This window comes from Palaemon carinicauda, chromosome 14 (assembly GCF_036898095.1).
Source record: "Palaemon carinicauda isolate YSFRI2023 chromosome 14, ASM3689809v2, whole genome shotgun sequence".
In the NCBI taxonomy this organism is placed as follows: Eukaryota; Metazoa; Arthropoda; class Malacostraca; order Decapoda; family Palaemonidae; genus Palaemon; species Palaemon carinicauda.
In genome coordinates this window covers 124,393,020-124,415,484 of record NC_090738.1, presented here as the reverse complement: position 1 = coordinate 124,415,484, position 22,465 = coordinate 124,393,020, and the positions used below count along the sequence as shown (strand labels likewise).

At 46.3% G+C, this 22,465-nt stretch overlaps 1 protein-coding gene across 1 annotated transcript in view; it reads left to right on the top strand.

Moving 5' to 3' along the window:
- LOC137653738 (E3 ubiquitin-protein ligase TTC3-like) overlaps positions 1–22,465 on the top strand; it is a 250,667-nt gene that overhangs the window by 106,284 nt on the left and 121,918 nt on the right. The window contains exons 14-16 of the mRNA XM_068387356.1: positions 6,956–7,146; positions 13,165–13,282; positions 21,282–21,458. Coding sequence (XP_068243457.1) covers positions 6,956–7,146; positions 13,165–13,282; positions 21,282–21,458 — 486 coding nt within the window. The remainder of the gene's footprint in view (positions 1–6,955; positions 7,147–13,164; positions 13,283–21,281; positions 21,459–22,465) is intronic.

Sequence of the window (22,465 nt, the reverse complement as noted above, 5' to 3'; positions counted from 1 at the left end):
CTAACCCCGGGTCAGAGAGCATGCTTGCTCAGGTCTCATCCTCCAGTAAGTTCTCTGGTCGCGTCGCGATATCATCTCGACGCTCTCCTTAACCCAGTGCGACCCTATGTGTTCCTGACTTCCCTTTGTGTCTCACGCGGTCCCCACGTGGTACCTTTGTGCTTTAGCTTATTCTTTCCCTCAGCGTTCCTGTGTCTCCGCGGTGTGTTACTGGTGTGTGATGGAGCATCCCCGCCGTTGTCCTGGGCCTATGGCCGGTAAATCATGTGGTGCATTCCTGTCGAAACCTGAAGTAGACCCGCACTCCTTATGTTCGTCGTGTAGGGGCAGTGTGTGTTCCCTTACGTCCACGTGTCCGGAGTGCGTGTCCTGGAATGAGGTGCAGTGGGTGCGTTACGGCACCAAAAAGAAGAAGGCGCCGAAGAGGTCACCGAAGAAGCCGAACGTCTCTTCTCCTCTTACTTCGCCGGGCGTGTCGTCAGACCGAGCCTCCCTACCACCTTCCCCTACCCAGAGTAGGGGACGAGGTAAGTCCGTTTCGGGGAAGAGGCCTGTGGCCCTTCCCCAGGAGTCAGAGTTGCAGGATAGTGGGGTTGTGGCATCATCCCAGGCAAGTGAGAGGCCTGAGGGAGGGTCTGGAGTGTGTGCGGGGGACGAAGCCCTGGTGCAAGCAGGGCCCGTCTCCTCAGATGACCCCATGTGGGGTAAAACTGTTCCTACCTCTTCTCCCGCCTCTTAGGCGTGCTTTTCAGGTGCTTCTGCAGCCGAGGGTGCTGCTGAGAGAGAGGACTCGCCGCCGTCGGACTCCCTCGTGTGGGTACCGCCGAAGACGCCCTTCAGGTCCCCGTTGAGGATGGAAGAAGACTTTGGAACCTGGTCCCCCCAACGAAGAACGCCCGCGCTCCCCTCCAGCGCCTTCAGCTACACTTCCGGACGTCTTCTTGCAGCCCCCTTCTTCCATCGAGCGCCGACTGGACCCCCCAACGACGTGACGCGAGACGGGCCCGCCGGCGAGGTCCTACAGATCGTCTGGATCTTCGGCTGAAGTCCTTTCTTGCTCCTCGGAGGACGAGGCCCAGAGGAAACTTCATAGACGTCGCGAGAGGTCCTGCAGGAGATACTCCCGTTCTCGCTCCCGCTCCAGGTCCCGCCACGTGGGTCGACGGTCCCGATCCCCCAGAAGAAAATATAGAAGTGGCTCCCCGGGGGAAGACTGGGTGGCCATCCCACGCAGCAAGCTCATCGAGTTGTCGGCAGTGCCGGGCTCCTCAAGTTGGCACCCTAGGACTCGTTCGCCCGAGAGATACACATCCTACAGCAGATATGACCGACGGAGGGAGTCGTCGCTTCAGGTCCCAGCGGACAGGCATAAGCCCGCGAGGGTTCCGGCTCCATCCGCCCAGTGGAGAGAGTCGCCCCCTCGGTCTGGCACCCTCGTCCCGACCCCCAAGTTATCTTCAAATCGGCATGATCGTGAGAAGCGACTCCCCTCGTCGAGTAGACCCACGGAGGCCTGGACCTCCGCGAAGAAGGATAGACCTAGGATGGAAGCCCCCGTCTCGACGGCGATGCCTGCCCTATGTCCAGAGCCACAGCAGTTGGAGCGGATCAAGTCGCCTCCTTCCCCCGTACGGAGGCCTCCGTCGGAAGGCCCCCGTCTCAAGCAGTTGGGCGTCCTACGGAGGAGCGGGACGACCATGCAGAGGGTTTGGCAGTGGAGGTGTCAGCCTACAGGAGGGTGATAGGGCTCTTCAGGAGACACCATAGGTTGGACGAGCCCGAGCCTTCTTCCGAGGAGTTCTGGCAATCGAGTCTCAGCAGGCTAGTGGATGCCCCCGTCCAGCATAGACCCTCTCTAGCTCTCCCGTTAGCCAGGGACGTTAAGCTAGGTAGGGCCCACGTGAATTAAATCGTGGCCAACCATGCCGAAGCCCCCGACCCAGATTCCTCCAAGCTGCTTCAAGGCCTAAAGTTGCAGAGGAAGTTCTACCTGCCGGAAGGACATCGTGCAGGTGCTTGTATGGTGGAGCCGGCAGTCGCCGTTTTAGGCCAAGGAGCAGCGAAAGAAAGGGCCTCTACAGCACCAGTCTGTTTCTCTCCGTCAGAAGCGACCATGATGGAGGAGATAGCTAAGGACCTCGTAAACGTGTCTTCTTGGCTGGACTGGTGGGCTTCCACGCTAGTAGGCGTCCAGTCCTCCTACGACCTTACTATCCCAGAGAACCAGGCCTTACTGAAGGAGTTGATTAGCTCTGGAGGTAAGGCCCTGAAGTTCTTGTCATACCAGTCCCTCGCACAGGCCGCCAACTGGGTTCTGCGGAGGAGAGACACAGTCCTCAATAAGCTCACCAGGCACCTCCCCGACAGGGAAGTGAGGTCCTTGAGGAGTCTGGCCCTGTGGGACGATTCAATTTTCCCCCTGAAGGCGGCAGAAGAAACAATCGAACTGGTCAGGTAACTGAAGGACACGGGAGATTCCAGACCCCCTCCAGCGAGAAGACCCACCCACAGAAGAACCACCTCCGACGTTCCCTGCCCTCCTCGGGCTTCGCCTAGCCAGCCCAGGAGAGACGTTCCTACTACGGCCTGGTCGCAGCCACTGCAGCCCTCCAGTAGGGGAACAGCCCCGCCTCAGTCTTCGTTTAGGCCTTCCTACGCAGCGGCCAGAAGAGGTCGGTCAGGCCGCACCTCTAGAAGAAGATAGGGGGAGAGGCCCCCTACTCCTGCCGAAGCGTCAGGTGGGGGGATGCCTCAGACATTCTTGGCAAGCATGGAAGGACCACAGGGCGGACCCGTGGACTGTAGCAGTCTTGAAAGAGGGGTACAGGTTACCCTTCCTAGCAGACTCCCCACCCCTAATGCCAGATCAACAGGCAGAGTGGTTGGCTCCCAAAGACCCCTTGAGAAGGGCAGCCCTGCAAGAGGAGGTCTCAGCGATGATGGCGAAAGGGGCGGTAGAGCCAGTCAAGGATCCAGGCCCGGAGGTTTTACAGCAGGCTGTTCCTGGTGGAGAAAGCCACTGGGGGTTGGAGACCGTTCATAGACCTCTCAGCCCTCAACAAGTTTGTGTACAAGGCCAACTTAGAGATGGACACCCCAAAGTCGGTCCTAGTGTCCTTGAGGGAAGGGGACTTCATGATGTCCATAGACCTCAAGAACGCATACTTCCAGATTCCAGTTCACCCCTCCAGCAGGAAATTCCTAAGGGTGAAATGGGGTTCCCAGACGTTGCAGTTCAAGACCCTCTGCTTCGGGTTGTCAACGGTACCTCAGGTCATCACGAGAGTCTTCACAACGGTCTCAGCCTGGGCACACGAACAGGGTATCCGCCTGATTCGGTACCTGGACGACTGGTTGTTACTTTCAGCCTCAGGGGAAGTACTGAGGGAGCAAGGCGTGAAGCTACTGTGGTTTTGCAACGTCCTGGGTATCATCATCAACTTGGAGAAGTCCCAATTGATACCCTCCACCAGGATGACCTACCTCGGAATGGTCCTAGACTCCCGGTTGGCGAGAGCCTTCCCTTCCGAGGAGAGACTAGGCAACTTAGACCAGATCCTCCGTCCCTTCCTGTCGGGCCAGCCCAGGAGAGCGAAGGACTGGCAGAGACTGATAGGCCACTTAGTGTCATTGGAGAAACTGGTCCCCCAGGGGAGACTCAAACTCAGGGGTGTCCAGTGGAATCTGAAAGAGCTCTGGAACCAGAGAGACTCCCCCCACAAAGTGAATCCAGTTTTCCCGGAGACGAAAGGAACCCTGGAGTGGTGGCGCGTCAGATCGAACACCCTCAAGGGGATGCCCTTCGCAGCCGACCCTCCGGAGATGCTCCTGTTCACAGACGCATCCAAGGAGGGGTGGGGTGCCCATCTCCTCGGAAGATCAGCAAGAGGAAGTTGAACGGATGAGGAGAAAGCCCAACACATAAACATTCTAGAAATGAGGGCAGTGCGAAGGGCATGCCTGGAGTTCGCCCATCTACTCCTGGGAAACACAGTAGCGCTGATGTGCGACAACGTCACGGTGGTGGCCTACATAAAGAAGCAGGGAGAACTAAAATCGAAGGAGTTGTGTGTCCTCACGTTGGAACTAATGGAATGGGCCGAAGGGGAGCAGATCAGAATTTCAGCAAGGTTCATTCCAGGAAAGAGGAACGTCCTGGCCGCCGGTCTCAGCAGGATGGGACAAATAGTAAGGTCCGAATGGTCTCTACACCCGGAAGTGGCCAAAGCCATCATTCAGAAATGGGGATCGCCAGTGATAGATCTCTTCGCTATGAGACTGAACGCACAGCTCCCCGTGTTTTGTTCTCCTGTGCCAGACCCAGAAGCAGCGTTCGAGGACGCCTTCCAACACCCTTGGGACAACCTTGACGTGTACGCCTTCCCTCCCTTCGTGATGCTCAGACAGGTCCTCAACAGAGTACAGTGGGCGGACAACCTGTGGATGACTTTGGTAGCGCCCTGGTGGCCGGAGAGAGAATGGTTCGTGGATCTAAAGGACCTGGCGCGCCTTCCACCTTGGTCCCTTCCAGATTGACCAGACCTTCTCCGGCAGCCCCACTTTCAAAGGTTCCATGAGAACCCTCGGTCTCTCCGTCTTCTCGCGTGGAGGCTATCGAGCGTCTCCTGAGGAAGGAAGGCTATTCGTCGGGAACGGCAGGGAGGATGTCAGGCTATCTGAGACGATCATCGGCAGCGGTCTACCAAGCAAAGTGGGCCACTTTTACTAAATGGTGCGTCTCTAAGAACATCAAACCACTGAGGGCCTCTATCCCAGAGATAGCAGACTTCCTGGTCTATCTCAGGGACGTGGTTAACATGTCCATCCCGGCCATCAAAGGGGTCCGGGCTGCGCTGGGCCAAGTCTTCCTCCTGAAGGGCATCGACCTGGGTGCCTCTAGACACATCCCAATGCTCATCAAGAGCTTCGAGCAGTCGTGCCCCCCTCAAGCCGTTAGGGTGCCACAGTGGGACGTGGCCAGAGTCCTGAAGATGTAGTCAGAACCGCCCTTCGAACCCCTAAAAGACATCGTGGACAAGGACCTCACCCTCAAAACAGTTTTTCTGCTGGTGTTGTTGGCCTCAGCAAAACAAGTAGAGGAGATTCATGGACTGTCTTACGAGGTCTCACACTCAAAGGGTTGGCGAGAAGCTACCTTCAGGTTCGTGCCATCCTTCATAGCAAAGACCCAGAATCCAGCCGTGTGGGATCCCAGGTTTGAGGGCTTCTCAGTGCCAGCAATCCCTCGGTCGGACAACCCGAGGGACTTGCGGCTGTGCCCGGTAAGGGCAATAAGGAAAGACTTGGAAAGGACAGCCAGACTTCGACCCAGGATCAAAAGTCTTTTTGTTTCCACAGGCCCAGTGAAGAAGCCAGTCTCGAAAAACACTATCTCCTTCTGGTTGCGGCAGGTGATTATCAGAGCCTACAGTAGTGCAGGAATTCCACTGCCGGACAAACCCAGACCCTACGACATCAGGGGCCTAAGTACGTCGTTGGCATTCGAGAAGAATATGGCTGTGGGCCAGATCCTGAGAGCAGGCACCTAGGCTAACCAATCAACCTTCACAGCTCACTACTTGAAGAACTATTCGAGGAGGTCCCTGGACGGGTTCTCGATAGGTACCGTCATTTCCGCGCTCCAAACGATTTAAAGGTATAGCCTCAGTGATAACCGCGGGTAGTAAGTCCAAGAGACACAGGTTCGTTTCTGAACCCCCTTGTTCTTCCTTCCCCTGTTTCCGCTCAAAAATGGACTCCGATAGCCCCCTGAGTCAGCTACAAGATACAGTCATTGGATCGACATGTCTCCGAGGATTTCTTGCAGAGGTGAGTTACTTAGACACTTAACATAAGGTTTTTGTGTAGTTTTACCTTTTTCTCGTGTTTATTGGGGTCAACAGAACCTAGCCTCCTATCTAGGTTCCTTGGATATGCTTCAGCATGGTCTCTAGGTCTGGAAGGCCACTCCCACCTCCTAAAGTATAAGTCTCCTAAGAAAGTAGTTCGAGGTAAGTACTCCGTGTTGGAACAAATCGCAAATTTTAAGTAATTTATATTTTTCCTAACAGTACTTACCTCGAACTACTTAAGGGTAATGGCCCACCCTTCCTTCCCCGAGTGCCTTACTGGACTTCTTTGAAACCAAAGCTGCCAAGAACTTACTGGAGGTCAAGACCTGAGCAAGCATGCTTTCTGACCCAAGGTTAGCCTCAGGGCGCATATCCCTCCGCCTGAGGTTACCCCTCATAGAAAACGGGAATAGGGTAAACAACACAAAACTCTGGTCGGATGGGAGGAGATCCCAGATACTCCTAAGAAAGTAGTTCGAGGTAAGTACTGTTAGGAAAAATACAAATTACTTAAAATTTGTGATTTTTGGCTGCCTAAACTTACAAAGATAGATATGAAAAAAAAAAAAAAAAAACATAGATTTCTGTGCATACTTTATTGCATTCAATGACCATTTTTTCAAGGGAATATATATACAGAAGGCTTACTCATATAATATGTATCTGATATGTTTTAGATGAGATTTTTTGAGGCCTAGTCTATTTTGACAATATTTAACTAGGAAATAGTATGTTCAAGATGCTATCTATATTGGTAAATTGTTTAATGATGATTTTGCTTACCTACGTGGTTGTAACCCCTAATCATGTTGTTAGAGTAGGAGTGCCTGTATGAGCTCAAGATCATTTGTCTTTGATAAGTATGGCTGTATGCTATACTGTACCATTGAGTAAAAATAAGACAACTAGTTTTATTTTTTGGAAACTTATAATTTTAATCGCCTAAAATTCACACTGCGATGATATTTAGAAAATAATACTTTTGTAAATTCCCAAGTGTATATACATTGATGGTGTTAACTTTCATCACCTTTTAACATTAGAACGGTCTTCATTTTTTAAAATTATAGTAGAACCATCCTAAGATTTCTAACTTCTTCCAGAAACCATTTATCAGTCTCATCCCGGAATTGCAAGCAATACAATTCTTTGTTGCTGCTGCCAAGATTCACGAAAACAAAGACGTCTTGGAAGGGATGCAAATGATGTTTTGGTTTTTAAGCGACTTAGATGTATTTTTGGGTCATGTTTCAAGTTTTTACTTCACAGCACTGGGTTTTGAGAAAATATGCTTGTAAGTTATTTTTTATCTTTCTGCCATTTGATTGCATTGATATTTTAGATAGCATCATTGAATATGATTTTTGGAATGAAACTTGGTTATTTATTTCAAACAAACCTTTTGATCATATATCGTCTTATTTTTGTGCATTGAAATCCCATTTATGTCAAAGCACATCCTCCCAGTTCTAAAAACCTCTGTTTATTTATACAGGAATACAAATCCTCGTCCTTTTCAAGGGAAATATTTTCAACAAGGCTGGGGGCTGCTGTCAAAACATTTAATAAGGTGTCGTTACTTAATGGCGAGGGCAGGAGACAAGTCGCCAGCCCCCTAAAAAGCCACTTTTAAATACAAGACTTACCCGGTAGTTATATATATAGCTATACGTCCCTGACGTCCGGCAGAAATTTCAAAACTCGCGGCAATCGCAGATTGGGTAGCCAGGTGTACCACCTGCGCCCCTAGTGAGGTACCTATAAACATACCATGATTCCTCAGATCTTCCCTGCCGCTCACGCTGGCAACATAGTTGGATTTTTCACTCGCTGTAACCTGTATAATTGCAGTCATCTTGGTGATGTACAATTTACTATTTGCTCTAGCTAGTTTGATTTTATTTTAACAGAGTAGTATTGGAGTGAAGGAAGCTCTGGGTGATAGGAGGATAGATGTGAGCGAGGCAAGAGAGCGTGCTAGAAATAGGAATGAATGGCGAGCGATTGTGACGCAGTTCCGGTAGGCCCTGTTGCTGCCTCCGATGCCTTAGATGACTGCGGAGGTAGCAGCAGTAGGGGATTCAGCATTATGAAGCTTCATCTGTGGTGGATAATGTGGGAGGGTGGGCTGTGACACCCTAGCAGTACCAGCTGAACTCGGTTGAGTCCCTTGTTAGGCTGGGAGGAATGTAGAGAGTAGAGGTCCCCCTTTTTGTTTTTGTTTCTTTGTTGATGTCGGCTACCCCCCAAAATTGGGGGAAGTGCCTTGGTATATGTATGTATGTAGTATTGGGTTATGATCGATATGTTCATAACTTGAAAGGGGTAGGCTTAGGAGTTTTTTCCACCTACTGAAAAAATAACGAACCTACTTTTAAAAACATAATGGCGATAGGTAAACACTCCGCCACCCTATGACGTCACAATCATATAACGTTATCTACGTAATTACTACGTAGTATGACTTGCATTTTCATTTCTTTTTCGATGCAGTGAATGGAAGTAAAACTCTTCTTACAAACTAAAAGTAGTTAAGTTTTTGTATAAAAGGAATATATTATTTTTAAGTTCAGAGTTTAAATAAACTAGCGTACAGTTAAAGTTACGCTACACAGTTCTCTGTCAATCGATACAGTATCACAATCACTTTGTATCGTTATTTATGAAAAGTATAATTCTACTTGAAGACCAAAGTATTTAAGTTCTTATAATATAAAGGAATATATTATTTTTTAAGAATATATTTGTCCTATTAGTATACTTTATTTAGAGAATCATCGATCTATTTTCAGAGTTCAGATAAATCTAGCGTACAATTAAAGTTATGCTACGTTGTTCTCAGATAATCGATACAGTCTCAAAAATTACTTTGCATCGTTATTTATTTTTGTTTTCGATATTGGGATTTCTAATATTAATCGAATAACCTATTGAATTATCATTCAAGTCATTGGCGGAAGATTAATATCTCTCACAGCGGGCAGGTCTATTTAATATATTACATTTAATGTACAGTACTTTCTTTATACAAGGTTAAAAGCTTACATGTCTTTCCTTTGGTCTTATGTGAAAGAGTATTAAAAAGTGCAATTTTAAGTGCTAAATTAGTGCAGTGAATTTAATCAGTCTGTGGAGGGTACGTCTGCTCGAACCTGTCGTTATCCTAGCCTTAGACCTCTTCCAAGCTCCCAACCCCTGGGAGAAGGAATGTTGATTGGCGAAAGGAAACAAGGGGTGTTAGTGATCGAGCAGACGCCCCCTCGAGCGTTCCTGTTGCGCTTCCCAGGACGCTCGCCCTCACCGTAGGTAAGGCGAGGTAAAAGTGTTATCTTCACTGTGTTGACTCGGCTCACAGACAGAGCTGGCGTCTTACGTATTTCACTTCCTTCTATATAAATAAACTAGCGTCAAGAAGGACGCCGAGCGTTGAGGAATGGACTACATCACGCCAAGCGTTGAGTAGCTGGAAGTTATGACACGTAACACTGAGCGTGACGTCATCGAGCTTCCAGCAGGACGTCATTGAACAATCGTGACGTCATCGAGCTCCGCGCTCATTAAACAGCGTAGTAAGCCAGCATGACGTCATCGAGCTTCCAGTAGGACGTCGAGCATCCAGCAGGACATCGAACGTCCAGCACTACTAACGATGCTGTAAGAGTTTGACACGATGTTTGGAACTGAATGTAACTTCTTTGTCTCCCTTATTGGATGAGCAAATGTTCTAGACGCGAACGTCATAGTTCCGAGCGTCTGAATCGCGAGCGCCTTTGTTCCGAAAGTCACGTGGCGCCGAATGTCAAGCAGTTGCATGGCGTCAAGCGTCCTGCAGTTGGACTTGACGTCGAGTGCCAAGCAGTTAAACAGGACGCCGAGTGTCAAGCATAGTTCCGAGCATCTAAATCGCGAACGTCATTATTCCGAGAGTCACGTGGCACTGAACGTCGAGCAGTTGCATGGCGTCATGCGTCCAGCAGTTGGACTTGACACGAGTGTCTAGTAGTTAGACGTGACGCTGAGCATCAAGCAGTTGCATGGAGTCGTGTCCAGCAGTTGGACTTGACGTCGGGTGTCAAGCTTGACACCGAGCATCTAGCAGTTTGACGTAACGCCGAACGTTAGACGTGACGTGACGTCGAGCATAGGACTTGGTTGTCGTGATTACACCAGTCTAGCCGAACGTCGAGATCGCGAACGTCTTAGTTCCGATCGTAATAACCGCGAGCGTCTAGCGTTGGAACATAGTTATACCAGGCACTATAACTGAAAATATACAGAGAAAAATATTAACTGGAAGAAGTATTTTCACACACTAAGGCCCGCCTGTACAGACTCTTGGTGTCTAATGGAGGGCGAGAAATAAACCCTTTAAAGTAAGTAAAGTAAGTAATGATCCTGGACCCATTGAGGCCAGAATTACAGGACCTTAAGGAGTTATCACCTAAAAAACAAGACATCTCTACCTTGGTTAGAGACTTGTAGGAAGAAGGATCGACGATCACCTTTCCCTTTTTTATCTTTTAGAGGAATTCTCGTAGAAGATCCTAGGTTCCTTCATCCTTGGGTTAACTTATAGAAACTCATAAGAGTTTTTTCTGAAGAGTTTCCGAATTATTTTGTGCCTGCTGCTCCTCGTTCCCCACCTTCAGAGTTTATGCTAGGGAAGGTGTCGAAGGAGTCTCTGTTTACAAAGATGGTGCTGTCCCGATCATCTAATAGAGCTTTGAGGATGATGGGAGACTGGATACAATCCAAGAATATCCAGGGTAATACTGTTTTTCCCTTTTTCCTCGGCTAAATTGGCCTCCAGATCTAGTGTTTGGTTCGAGACGGGAGAAGTTCTCAGCTTGGGAGTTCCTACATCTGCCCAAGGAGATTTTTTGAGTCTAGTAGACGCTCTGCGTCAGATGGCCTTGAGAAGGACCAAATACTCTGGTCAACGTCAGAGCTTGATCATCCTCTCAAAGGCGTCTTCAATGCTTTCGAAGTATTCCTTTTCCTTGACTGGGCTCTGGGAGCTTTGGGGAAGAAGGTTTCTGCCTTGAAGGATGTGGACACTGATAATCTCAGCCTCATTATGTCAAGCATGGATAAAGCCTTAAAAAATGGTTCCAATGGGTTAGCACCCCTTTTCTCAGCGGGGGTCTTTAAGAAAAGAGCCCAAATGTGTTCTTTTCTGACCATTAGGGTTACACCCATTCAGAAGTCAGAATTGAGGTACACACTCCCCCTTTTTCTTCCTCTTCTTCCGCAAGAGTTGGTCGAAGAGGTCTCTTCCACTTTAGCCCTAAAGGTCACACAGGATTAGGTGTCTAAATCAGCAAGAAAGGTTCTGCATACTTTTTGTCTCTAAACCGCACAGACAACGGTAGGAGCCAGACTAAACAACTTCTGGCGAGTCTGCGAGAGGATAGGAGTAGACCTTTGGTCAGTACTATTTCTAAAGGAGAGATGCAGATTCTTTTTGCCAGTGAAACCTCCTTTAATAGTAACTCCGATAGACCTCTCTGCCAGATACAGAGAGGAGCCAAAGAGACAGGCTATGCAAAATCAAATGTCTCTCTTCTTAGAGAAGGAAACTATTGACCAGTCCTGGATTTAAGTGCTCTCAACACCTTCGTTCAGAAGACAAAGTTCTCCATGGAGACTTTGATATCAGTCCTAGCAGCAGTAAGGAAGGACGACTGGATGGTCTCTTTAGACCTCCAGGAGGCTTTCTTCCACATCTTCATCCATCCGAACTTCAAGCAATACCTGAAGGTTCGTGTATAGGAGGAAGTTGTCCAGCTTTGGGCTCTTTGTTTCGGCCTAAGTACTACCCCTCAATAGATGGTGCGTCTGCTAGGACCTGTCGTTCGTCTAACCATAGACCTCTTCCAAGCTCCCCAACCCCTGGGAGAAGGAATGTCAACCATAGATCTCTTCCAAGCTACCCATCCCCTGGGAGAAGGAATGTTAAATGTTCTAACCATAGACCTCTTCCAAGCTCCCCAACCCCTGGGAGAAGGAATGTCGACCATAGATCTCTTCCAAGCTCCCCTACTCCGGGGTGAAGGAATGTCGAATGACAAAAGGAAACGAGATGCTTTAGCTCCCGAGCAGGCGAGGAGCGAGCATACCTATTGACGCCTTCCAAGACGCTCGCCTTCTCATAGGGAAGGTGAGGTTAAAGTGTTTTCGTCATCTTCGGATGACGCAGTGCCCAGACGAGGCTGGTGTCAAGCTTCCAGACCTCTGAAAAGGAAGATGGACACGGTTAATCAGTGTCCTATCATAACACCACAAGCTACTGGTTGTAGGCTTTAGAGCAGTCCTGAGCGTTTTCATTCTACCGAAGAAAGCTCTCCTGCCAAGGTGTAGGGAATCTGGTCACCACATAAATAGAATCCTTTCCTTTGGTCTCAATTAGTGGATTATGATATATTGGAGAAAGTTCATTAGAACTCCCCAGACAAAGATTGGAATATCTGTGCATACCATAGCATGAGATTTACGAGGGTCTCCCAGCAAACCGTAACAACAACACAGTTAATACAACAGATCCTACACTGCCTTTCAGATCGGCAACGGCAATGTCTTCCGACACTTTCTTAATTGACAAGAGTGCCTATTATTTATCCATCGTTATCCTTACTACTGTATACTCTTTTTTTTTTTTCTCATTTTCTTCCCACCTATTTATGATAAGGATGACAACTGCTTTTTTATATTTTATTGGGTTAGAGAAGATGAGCTTGATGAATCCCTAAAGCCACTACCAGTGCATAAATCCTTGTCGGTGTTATTTCAGATAGTTCGACTTTGTCATTTCATTTAGTGTCCTCCATGTATGAATAAGTTTTAATTGTGAGAACAAACTTTTATAAAGGATAGCCCCCACCCAAAAAAACCCCAGTAAATTTGATGCAACTTCAGATGGGATACTGTTACAAGGTTCCATCAACAGAGTTTTTAAGGATTGAATGTCTGTGGCTGCTCTAATCTGTAATTGAAGTTGATGTAACAGTAAACCCTACATGGTTAAATACTAGTGTAAAAACATAATGTAAATCTAAGATGTCCTGGCTTTTTGTGGGATAATGTATTATTTAATGCCATTCCCCTCCAATTACAAGTCTCAGTGGTCTCTTCTCAATATCTCTTAATTGCTTTAGTTGTTATTTTACATTTGACTAATTTGCAGTTACAAATTCATGGCATTGAAGTCTGGATAATTTTCTTTTATTTCTATTAATTTTGTATGTAATATTGAGAAGTTTGTATTTTTTGAAACTAAATATATGTAAGGTTGATAATGGCCATTTTCTTACAGGAACGAGTTTGCATATGTATATTCCGAGAAGGGCTTAGAAATTGATGGACAACAAAAGCCTATTACATGGCCAGGGTCTGATGACATATTCCCGGAAGGGGACCCAGAGATTGTGACGGTGAATTTGAATCATTTATTTATCTTATTTCTTTGCTTATATATTATTTAGTGTTTTTTCAAAGTTTTCCATTGGGTAGTACGTATTTAGCATGTTACAGTAGTTAATTTTTTTTATTTTGGGAAAAGCAAAGGTTTTGAGAAAATTATTTCTATTAAATATATTGACAACGTTAAAAAGTGGAAATTTTTCACTGAATTCTAACTATAGTAAGATTGTATTGGTTTTTTTTTTTTTTTTTTTTTTTTTTTTTTTTTTTTTTTTTACCAGCTTATCTAATGGTATTTTTGTAATTAAGTAATTTTTAAATGATTGAAATATTTTTTTTACTGATTTTAATATTTTAGTACCTTTTTTATATAATGTTCAGGGTGTCCATAAAGTCTTTCGCTAATTTCAGACATTTATCACACAGATCATGTTAGGTAGAGGTATAAGCTTTTCTTCCATTCAACAACAAGGACTAATTATTTTTTTTTTTACATTACTCATAAATATCAACATGTGCTCTCTTTGTTGCCCATAGTACGTTTAGGTATTCTCCAACATCTCCAAAGTCACCGTTGCTAGAGCTGTCGTTATCCTTGCCTTTAACCCTTTTACCCCCAAAGGACGTACTGGTACGTTTCACAAAACCCATCCCTTTACCCCCATGGACGTACCGGTACGTCCTTGCAAAAAAAGGCTATAAAAATTTTTTTTTCATATTTTTGATAATTTTTTGAAAAAATTCAGGCATTTTCCAAGAGAATGAGACCAACCTGACCTCTCTATGACAAAAATTAAGGCTGTTAGAGCAATTTAAAAAAAAATATACTGCAAAATGTGCTGGGAAAAAAATAACCCCTTGGGGGTTAAGGGTTGGAAATTTCCAAAGAGCCTGGGGGTAAAAGGGTTAAGGTCTCAACTTTAGATACTGATGTATGATGTACAGTATTGTACACGTAATCTTTAGTATAACCCTTTAAAAGAAATCAAGATTGTAATGTCTGGTGAACCATAGCCATTATATTGGGCCATCTACCCCAGTGTTTCCCAACCCTTGGGTAAATTACCCCAGTGGGGTAATGGACCCGTATTTTTGGGGTAATCAAGATGTTCTGAAATTGAGTTTTTTCAATATTAATCTTACCCGATGATCATGTAGCTGTCAACTCTGTTGCCCGACAGAAATCTACGGTCGGGATACGCCAGCGATCGCTATACAGGTGGGGGTGTACACAACAGCGCCATCTGTGAGCAGGTACTCAAGTACTTCTTGTCAACAAGAACTCAATTTTTCCTCTGTCGTGCCACCGGCTAGACCTACTTGGATACGCTGTTGATTCTGGAGTTATTGTTCACGATTTGGTGATGTATTTGCTCTAGAGTTTAGCCTTCGCTATTCAGGAAGCTTTATCATTAGCTTAGCAAGCTTTTGGAATTAATTTGATTTAATTATGGTGACGAAGAGAGTATGGACTCTCTTTCACTTTTAAATGGCCGACCCTTCCCTTAGACGGAAGTGTGTTTAGGTTTTTGGTAATTTTGCTTAACAAAGTTATAGATTTATTTTATATCTCTCCGCCATTTATAGACCTTTCCTAATAGTAGGCGGTCCTTACTTGGAACCGAAGTTAATTAACATTGAGCCCGTCATATCGTTTTTCCTGTTAAGAATTTATGCTATTTTAATTTTAATGTTTTTGAAAGAATTTCTTTGATAGTCTCGTACTGTTTTCAAAGTTGAACTAACGTTTTGTTTAGTCTCCGCAGTTGTTGACGTTCAGAACGTTCAACTTGCGCTCTATCGTTACGATAGAGAGAGAGTATTTCACGGTTTCACGTTGCAGTAAGAGTAAACCGATTCTAGCGTTTCGCTCATTCTTTCTTAGCTTAAATGGTTTTAATTCTAATAAAGGAACTTTTTATTTGGGAAACCTTTCAGTTTTTTTTCCTTTAACAAATAATATGTTTTAACGATATATATAATTGGGCTCATCTCTCAGGTTCTAAGTCAAGAGAGAGAGAGAGAGAGATAGAGACGGAGGGAGAGAGAGGAGGATAAACGTTTCGTTCAAGCGGGTAACGTTGTTCTCGTTTTTTGCTCTTCTCCCTAGTCGCTATAGGGGAAGAAGGTAAAACGTTTCTAGAGTTTTATTCTTGTTCCCAGGCTTTATGCGGTGAGAGATTTTAAACGTAGTTTATTTGATCTAGTGTTTAGTCTCTTTTCCAGCCACTGAATTCTTTATCTTTCATTATGTTTTTCTGTTACATTTTAATACTGTTTTCGCAATTACTACCTTTTAATGAAGGATAGGATTGCGTGTTTCAGGTACAAACCACTTAAAGTTTCGAGTTCAGTGGAATAAGTGCAAACAGAAAATCAAAAGTGATAAAGTGATATGCGCAAAGTGTTACAGTGTTGCGTTCGAGGGTTCGTCTGTTCGTGCCAGTTGTTCACCTAGTCCGATACCTCTTACAAGCTCCCAAGCCCAGGGGAGAAGTAATGTCGAAGGACTTATGGGTTCCACAGGCCTTGATCAACGAACAGACGTTTCCCTCCGTGGTTTCGGGTGTATCTACACACGTTGCCGACGTGATCACCCCACCCACACAAAGACGAGAGAGCCCATTTATTCCTCGTCTGCGGAAGAGGTTTCTCGCAGAAACCATGGACCAAATCTTGCAGCTTTTAAGTGCAAGTCGGTCCCTTCCGCGCAAGTCCAACGGCCTAGGTGTAGCCACTGGGTCAGTTCGGACTTGCTGCAGTACGACAACTGCACACCTCCCAAGAGAGGCAAGGTGGTACCGCAACAGGCAGTAACTCCGTCTGTTGCCGCACCAGCGGTTTTAGACCCTCAGTCACAACGGACAGTAGCTCCGTTTGTTGTTGTCTTTCATAGACCCTAGTGGTCCATGCTGCAGACTATACAGTCTCAGCTTGCTCCTTCATGCAGGAGTATCATGCTGGAAGGTTGACAATGCACCTGTTAACCTACAACCCGCCGAGGTTGTGCGCTCAGCAGATACTGCGGCTGCCTGCTCCCACCCTCCACCTGTGAGAGCTCCACCACCGATGCGCAGTCCACCCTGCCAGACGCATGTTCTTGCTGCACCATCTGCTAACATGCGTGAGCTACCGCATCAGCGGTGGGAAGGTTCTGTAGAGCTGCCGGGTTCCAGCACTATGCGGCATTCTCCGCAGCCCATGCAGCATGCTCTGCATACCTTACAGCATGCTCCGCATACCATGCAGCATGCTCTGCATACCTTACAGCATGCTCCGCATACCATGCAGCATGAGCCGCATACCTTACAGCATGCTCCGCATACCTTACCGCATGCTCCGCATACCATACCGCATGCTCCTCAACCCACCGCAGCCCCTCCCACGCTCCAGCACTCTGCTTTTGTTGTTGCCAGCTCCCACACTCCGACTGCGGAGAAGGTTGACGATGCACCCGTGGGCCTACACCTCCCACGGTTGTGCGCCCGGCATGGCTTCCTGCTCTCACACTCTTGTTGTGAGAGCTCCTCCACCCATGCACAAGTCAACCCTGCCAGATGTATGATGACTCCCACACACAGAGCACTCCGTTGTCGTGCGTGAGCTACCACAAGCTGCCGTGTTTTGACACGGTGTGTCAGCCTCCGCAACACACTGTGGTTACCGCCACTCGCCAGCAGCAAACTAGTCAGTCAGGAGTTGAGGCTTCCCCACACAACTTTGGTTGTTGCCAACTCACAAACTGTCATACAGTTACATGACGTTGCCTTCTGGTCTGCTACTTATACACCAGTGCTGTATGTCCTCACGCTCCTGTTGTGGTTGACAGTTCAGTTTTTGACAGTTCACAGACTGTCAAGCAGTTTCATAACGTTGCCTTCTGGTCTGCTGCTTTTGCACCAGTGAAACCCTCACTGAGAGAACCTAGCTTTTCTCGGATATGGTTCCTGTAGATGAGAAAGTGCTGTTCTCCCTCCTTCTGATATTCCCTTGAGGACTCTGTCATTTGGAGAGGAGCCTTAAGCTGCTTAGCCTCCTATGAACTTTTAATTAAGCATAACATGCTTCCAGGGAGGGTAAATGGTTCCGCTTCAGTCGCTAACCCCGTCTGTTGCCACACCTGCTCCCATAGACCTTGGGCTTTGTTGCAAGACATGCAGTCCAAGCTTAGTCCTTGATAGAGGATTTTTTACGGAGTCAGTGTGTCACTGGGAAGACGTTCAACAACCAGCAGAGGTGACTTGTTGTGACGCAGTGCGGCAACCTCAGCAACCCGATAAGGAGTTGTCTGTACTACCCAGACAGTCTAGACAGTTTCAGGTTGTCGCTGTACTTCCTCGCTTCCCCATGGTTGTCAGTTCACAGACTGTGCAGCAGTACCATGGTCTTGTGTCCGGCTCCGTCACGCATCCACCAGTGCGACCGGATTCAGCGAGTCAGACGTTGCCCACTACGTTGCCGTTTCCTCATCAGTTTCGGATGAGGAACCCTCTGATGAGGACATGGCTGAACGAGAAGATCAATCCCCAGCCCTGCTATCCATCCAGAAGATGCTGAAGAAGGAATACGGCCCTGTCAGGCTGTGGATGAGTCTGGTTAGGACACTGTCATCCGTGGTGCATTTGGTGTCACTTGGAAGACTACACCTCCGTCCTCTTCGGTTTCATCTAGCTCTTCACTGGAAAAGGACAAGACGCTACAAGCGGTCTCGATCCCGGTTTCCGGAAGATAAGTCTGGTCTAACCTGAGGAAAGGACTTTATCAACCTTTTATAGGGTCTTCCCCTGACTATTCAGACTCCCAACCACGTTCTCTTCTCAGACGCATCGGACGTAGGCTGGGGTGCGACCTTAGGCGGTAGGGAATGCTCGGGATTATGGAACTCGCGTCAAAGGACAATGCATTTTAACTGCAAGAAGCTTCTGGCAGTAAGTCTGACCTGGAAAAGCTTCAGGTCTCTCCTTCAAGACAAAGTAATGGAGGTCAACACGGACAACTCCCTGCTTTGATGTTCATCTCCTAGCAAGGAGGGACCTACTCTCTGACATGGTGCGAGTTCGCTAGTGACCTCCTCTCCTGTTCAACATGTCTTGACTTTTCACTAGTAACAAATTTCTTCCAAGGCAACTTGAATGTCTTAGCAGTTTGTCTCAGTAGGAAGGGACAATAATTCCAACATATTGGACCCTCCACAGAGATGTATGCAAGAGACTTTGGGTCACTTGGGGCCATCCAACCATGGATCTCTTCGCAACCTCGATGTCCAAGAGGCTCTCAACAGACCCAGCAGTGGTTCTTTTAGATGCCTTTCTACTAGATTACTCTCATCTAGATCTATATGCATTCCCTCCGTTCTAGTTTGTCAACAAGGTACTGCAGAAGTTCGCCTCTCACGTTGGGACAAAGTTGACACTAGTTGCTTCCCTCTGGCCCGCGAGAGAATAACTTACCGAGGTACTTCGATGGCTAGTAGACGTTCCCAGAACTCTTCCCCTAAGGGTGGACCTGCTACGTCTGCCACGCGTAAGAAGGTACTCCAAGGCCTCCACGCTCTTCGTCTCACTGCCTTCAGAGTATCGAAAGACTCTCGAGAACTAGAGGTTTTTCGAAGGAGGCAACCAGAGCGATTGTTAGAGCAAGGAGAACATCCACCCTTAGAGTCTACCAATCGAAGTGGGGAATCTTCCTTAACTGGTGCAAGTCAGTATCCGTATCCTCGACCAGTACCTCTGTAACTCAAATAGCTGACTTCCTCTTATATCTGAGAAAAGAGCGATCTCGTTCAGCTCCCACTTTCAAGGGTTACAGAAGCTTGTTGGCATCAGTCTTCCGTCACAGAGGCTTAGATCTTTTTAACAATAAAGATCTACAGGACCTCCTTAAGTCTTTTGAGACCACGAAGGAGCGTCGTTTGGTTACACCTGGTTGGAATTTAGACGTGGTTCTAAGATTCCTTATGTTAGACAGGTTCGAACCACTTCAATCAGCCTCCCTGAAAGATCTCACCTTTAAGACTCTTTTCCTGATGTGCTTTACCAGCTAAAAGAGTCAGTGAGATTCATGCCTTCAGCAAGAACATCGGATTTTCATCCGAAACGGCTACATGTTCTACATCTTGGTTTTCTAGCCAAACACGAGCTGCCTTCTCGGCCTTGACCAATATCGTTCGTTATTCCAAACTTATCGATATGGTTGGAAAGGAACTAGAAAGAGTATTATGTCCTGTAGAGCTCTTAAGTTCTTTTTTAAAAACCTTTATGAGGCCCGTCTGAAGCTTTATGGTGTTCAGTTAAGAATTCATCTTTGCCTATGTCAGAGAATTCTTTATCCTATTATTTTCAGACTGTTAATACGAGAAGCTCATTCCCTTCTGAATGAGGAAGACCAAGCTTGGCTGAAGGTAAGGACACACGAAGTTAGAGCTATCACAACTTCCGTGACCTTTTAATAAAATAGATCTCTGCAAAATATTTTCGACGCAACCTTTTGGAAAAGCTAATCAGTGTTCGCGTCTTTTATCTTAACAATGTCCAGTCTCTTTACGAGAACTGCTACACTCTGGGACCATTCGTAGCAACGAGTGCAGTAGTGGTGGGGGCTCCACCACTACAATTCCCTAATTCCAGAACCTTTTTAATCTTTCTCTTGAAATATTTCTGGGTTGTCCGAAAGGCTAAGAAGCCTTCCGCATCCTGGTTGATTTGGCGGGTGGTCAAATTCTTTCTTGAGAAGCGCCTAGATTAGAGGTTGTGATGAGGTCCTTTAGTATGGGTTGCAGCCCTTAATACTTCAGCACCTAGGAGTCGCTCAGCATCCTAAGAGGATCGCTAGGCTCAGTAAGGAAGACGTACTTAAAAAGGCAGAGTAATGGTTCAAGTCGACTTCCTTACCAGGTACTTATTTATTTTATGTTTGTTATTTTGAATAACGGCTAAAATAAGATACGGGATACTTAGCTTCTTTGTTAACATGTATGCTGGTCTCCACCCACCACCCTGGGTGTGAATCAGCTACATGATCATCGGGTAAGATTAATATTGAAAAATGTTATTTTCATTAGTAAAATAAATTTTTGAATATACTTACCCGATGATCATGAATTTAAGGACCCACCCTTCCTCCCCATAGAGAACCAGTGGACCGAGGAGAAAATTGAGTTCTTGTTGACAAGAAGTACTTGAGTACCTGCTCACAGATGGCGCTGTTGTGTACACCCCCACCTGTATAGCGATCGCTGGCGTATCCCGACCGTAGATTTCTGTCGGGCAACAGAGTTGACAGCTACATGATCATCGGGTAAGTATATTCAAAAATTTATTTTACTAATGAAAATAACATATTCACATTCCCATAATTATTGCCATAATTCATACACAAAATCTGCAATAATTATTTTATAGGAAAACTCAATAATTTGAACTATAAGCAGCCAATAGCGGGCTACATGATCCATACAGTTCATCAGGTGGCTGCAAAAAAAACATCCGATGTTACCGGGTATATGTTCAATGGGGTACAGTAATTCATTAGCTGGAAATAAAATTTTGGGGTAATCGTTTGAAAAAGGTTGGGAAACACTGATCTACCCCAATCAAACAGTTGGAGAAGTTTGCATCCAGAAAGTTACGAACAGCCAGACCCGTGGCTGAAACTCATATAATAGAGGTGCAGCATAATGCTCCAGCATGTCCAGATAAACATTTGCTGATGTGGTATGGTACCATAACACACTGGGATTTCTCTTGTAATGACACCATTTCTGATAAAGGAGTCTCTCTCTCTCTCTCTCTCTCTCTCTCTCTCTCTCTCTCTCTCTCTCTCTCTCTCTCTCTCTCTCTGTGCCTGCTAGGTTTAAGATTGTCAGCTAGTTGGACTGGCTTATCTCCCCCCATTGGCTGTTTAGTTCAAAGAATTGTTACTAATATATTTTTTCATTCTTCATTTTTTTTAATGTTCATTCATCATGACAATGACATTCTATTTACATCTATGTTTTTTTTTATTATACAGATGAGGATTGCAAACTTATATAAAAGGAATAAAGACATGGATATTGATGTAAATAAATGCATTTCTGTGTGGAAGTCCCTTCCCGTCATGACTTCTTTCGTTGAAGAGTTTGATAAAATTGCTGAGTTTCGTGACAAATTTGGCTTTTTCTCACGTCTTGTTACAGAAGAATTACGGGTAAGTATTTCATTGTTATTTTCTGTTTGGAAGAACTATTAAATTGGGATGTGACTTGCTATAGGAAGAGTTTGGTGGTTCATTTTGACACATCATAATCATCACCATCATCATCATCTCCTCCTACGCCTATTGACGCATAATATATGGAACATATAACTCAAACCAGACTGTTTTTCATCCTCATACTTTGTAGTGAAATGTACAAACAGCTGTATATATCCTACCATTCTGACTTTATTTTCTGCTTTTTGTGTCAAATGACTAAAACTGCTTTTATTCCAATTCACAATAAAGATTTCTTAATAGCTAAGCTAATCACTGTTTGTTCCAACACAGAGTACTTGCCTCGAACTTCTTTCTTAGGAGTATCTAGGATCTCCTCCCATCCGACCAGAGTTTTGTGTAGTTTACCCTAAACCCGTTTTCTATGAGGGGTAACCTCAGGCGGAGTGATACGCGCCCTGAGGCTAACCCCGGGTCAGAAAGCATGCTTGCTCAGGTCTCGACCTCCAGTAAGTTCTCTGGTCGCGTCGCGATATCATCTCGCCGCTCTCTTAATCCCAGTGTGACTTTGTGTGTCCCCAACCCCTTTGTGTCTCACGCGGTACCCACGTGGTCCCTTTGTGCTTTTCTCTGTGCTTTCCCTGTGCGTTCTTGTGTCTCGTGGTGCTTCCTCCTGCCTCATGGAGCATCCCCGCCATTGTCCTAAGCCTATGGCCGATAAATCGTGTGGAGCGTTCCTCTCGAAACCCGAAGTAGACCCGCACTCCTTGTGTTCCTCGTGCAGGGGCAGTGTCTGGAGTGCGAGTCCTGGAATGAGGTGCAGTGGGTGCGGTATAGCACCAAGAAGAAGAAGGCGGCGAAGAAGTCGCCTAAGAAGCCGAGCGTCCCTTCCTCCCTTGCTTCGCTGGGCGTCTCGTCTGACCGAGCTTCCATACCATCCTCCCTTACCCAGAGTAAGGGACGAGGTAAGCCTGTTGCGGGGAAGAGGCCCGCGGCCCTTC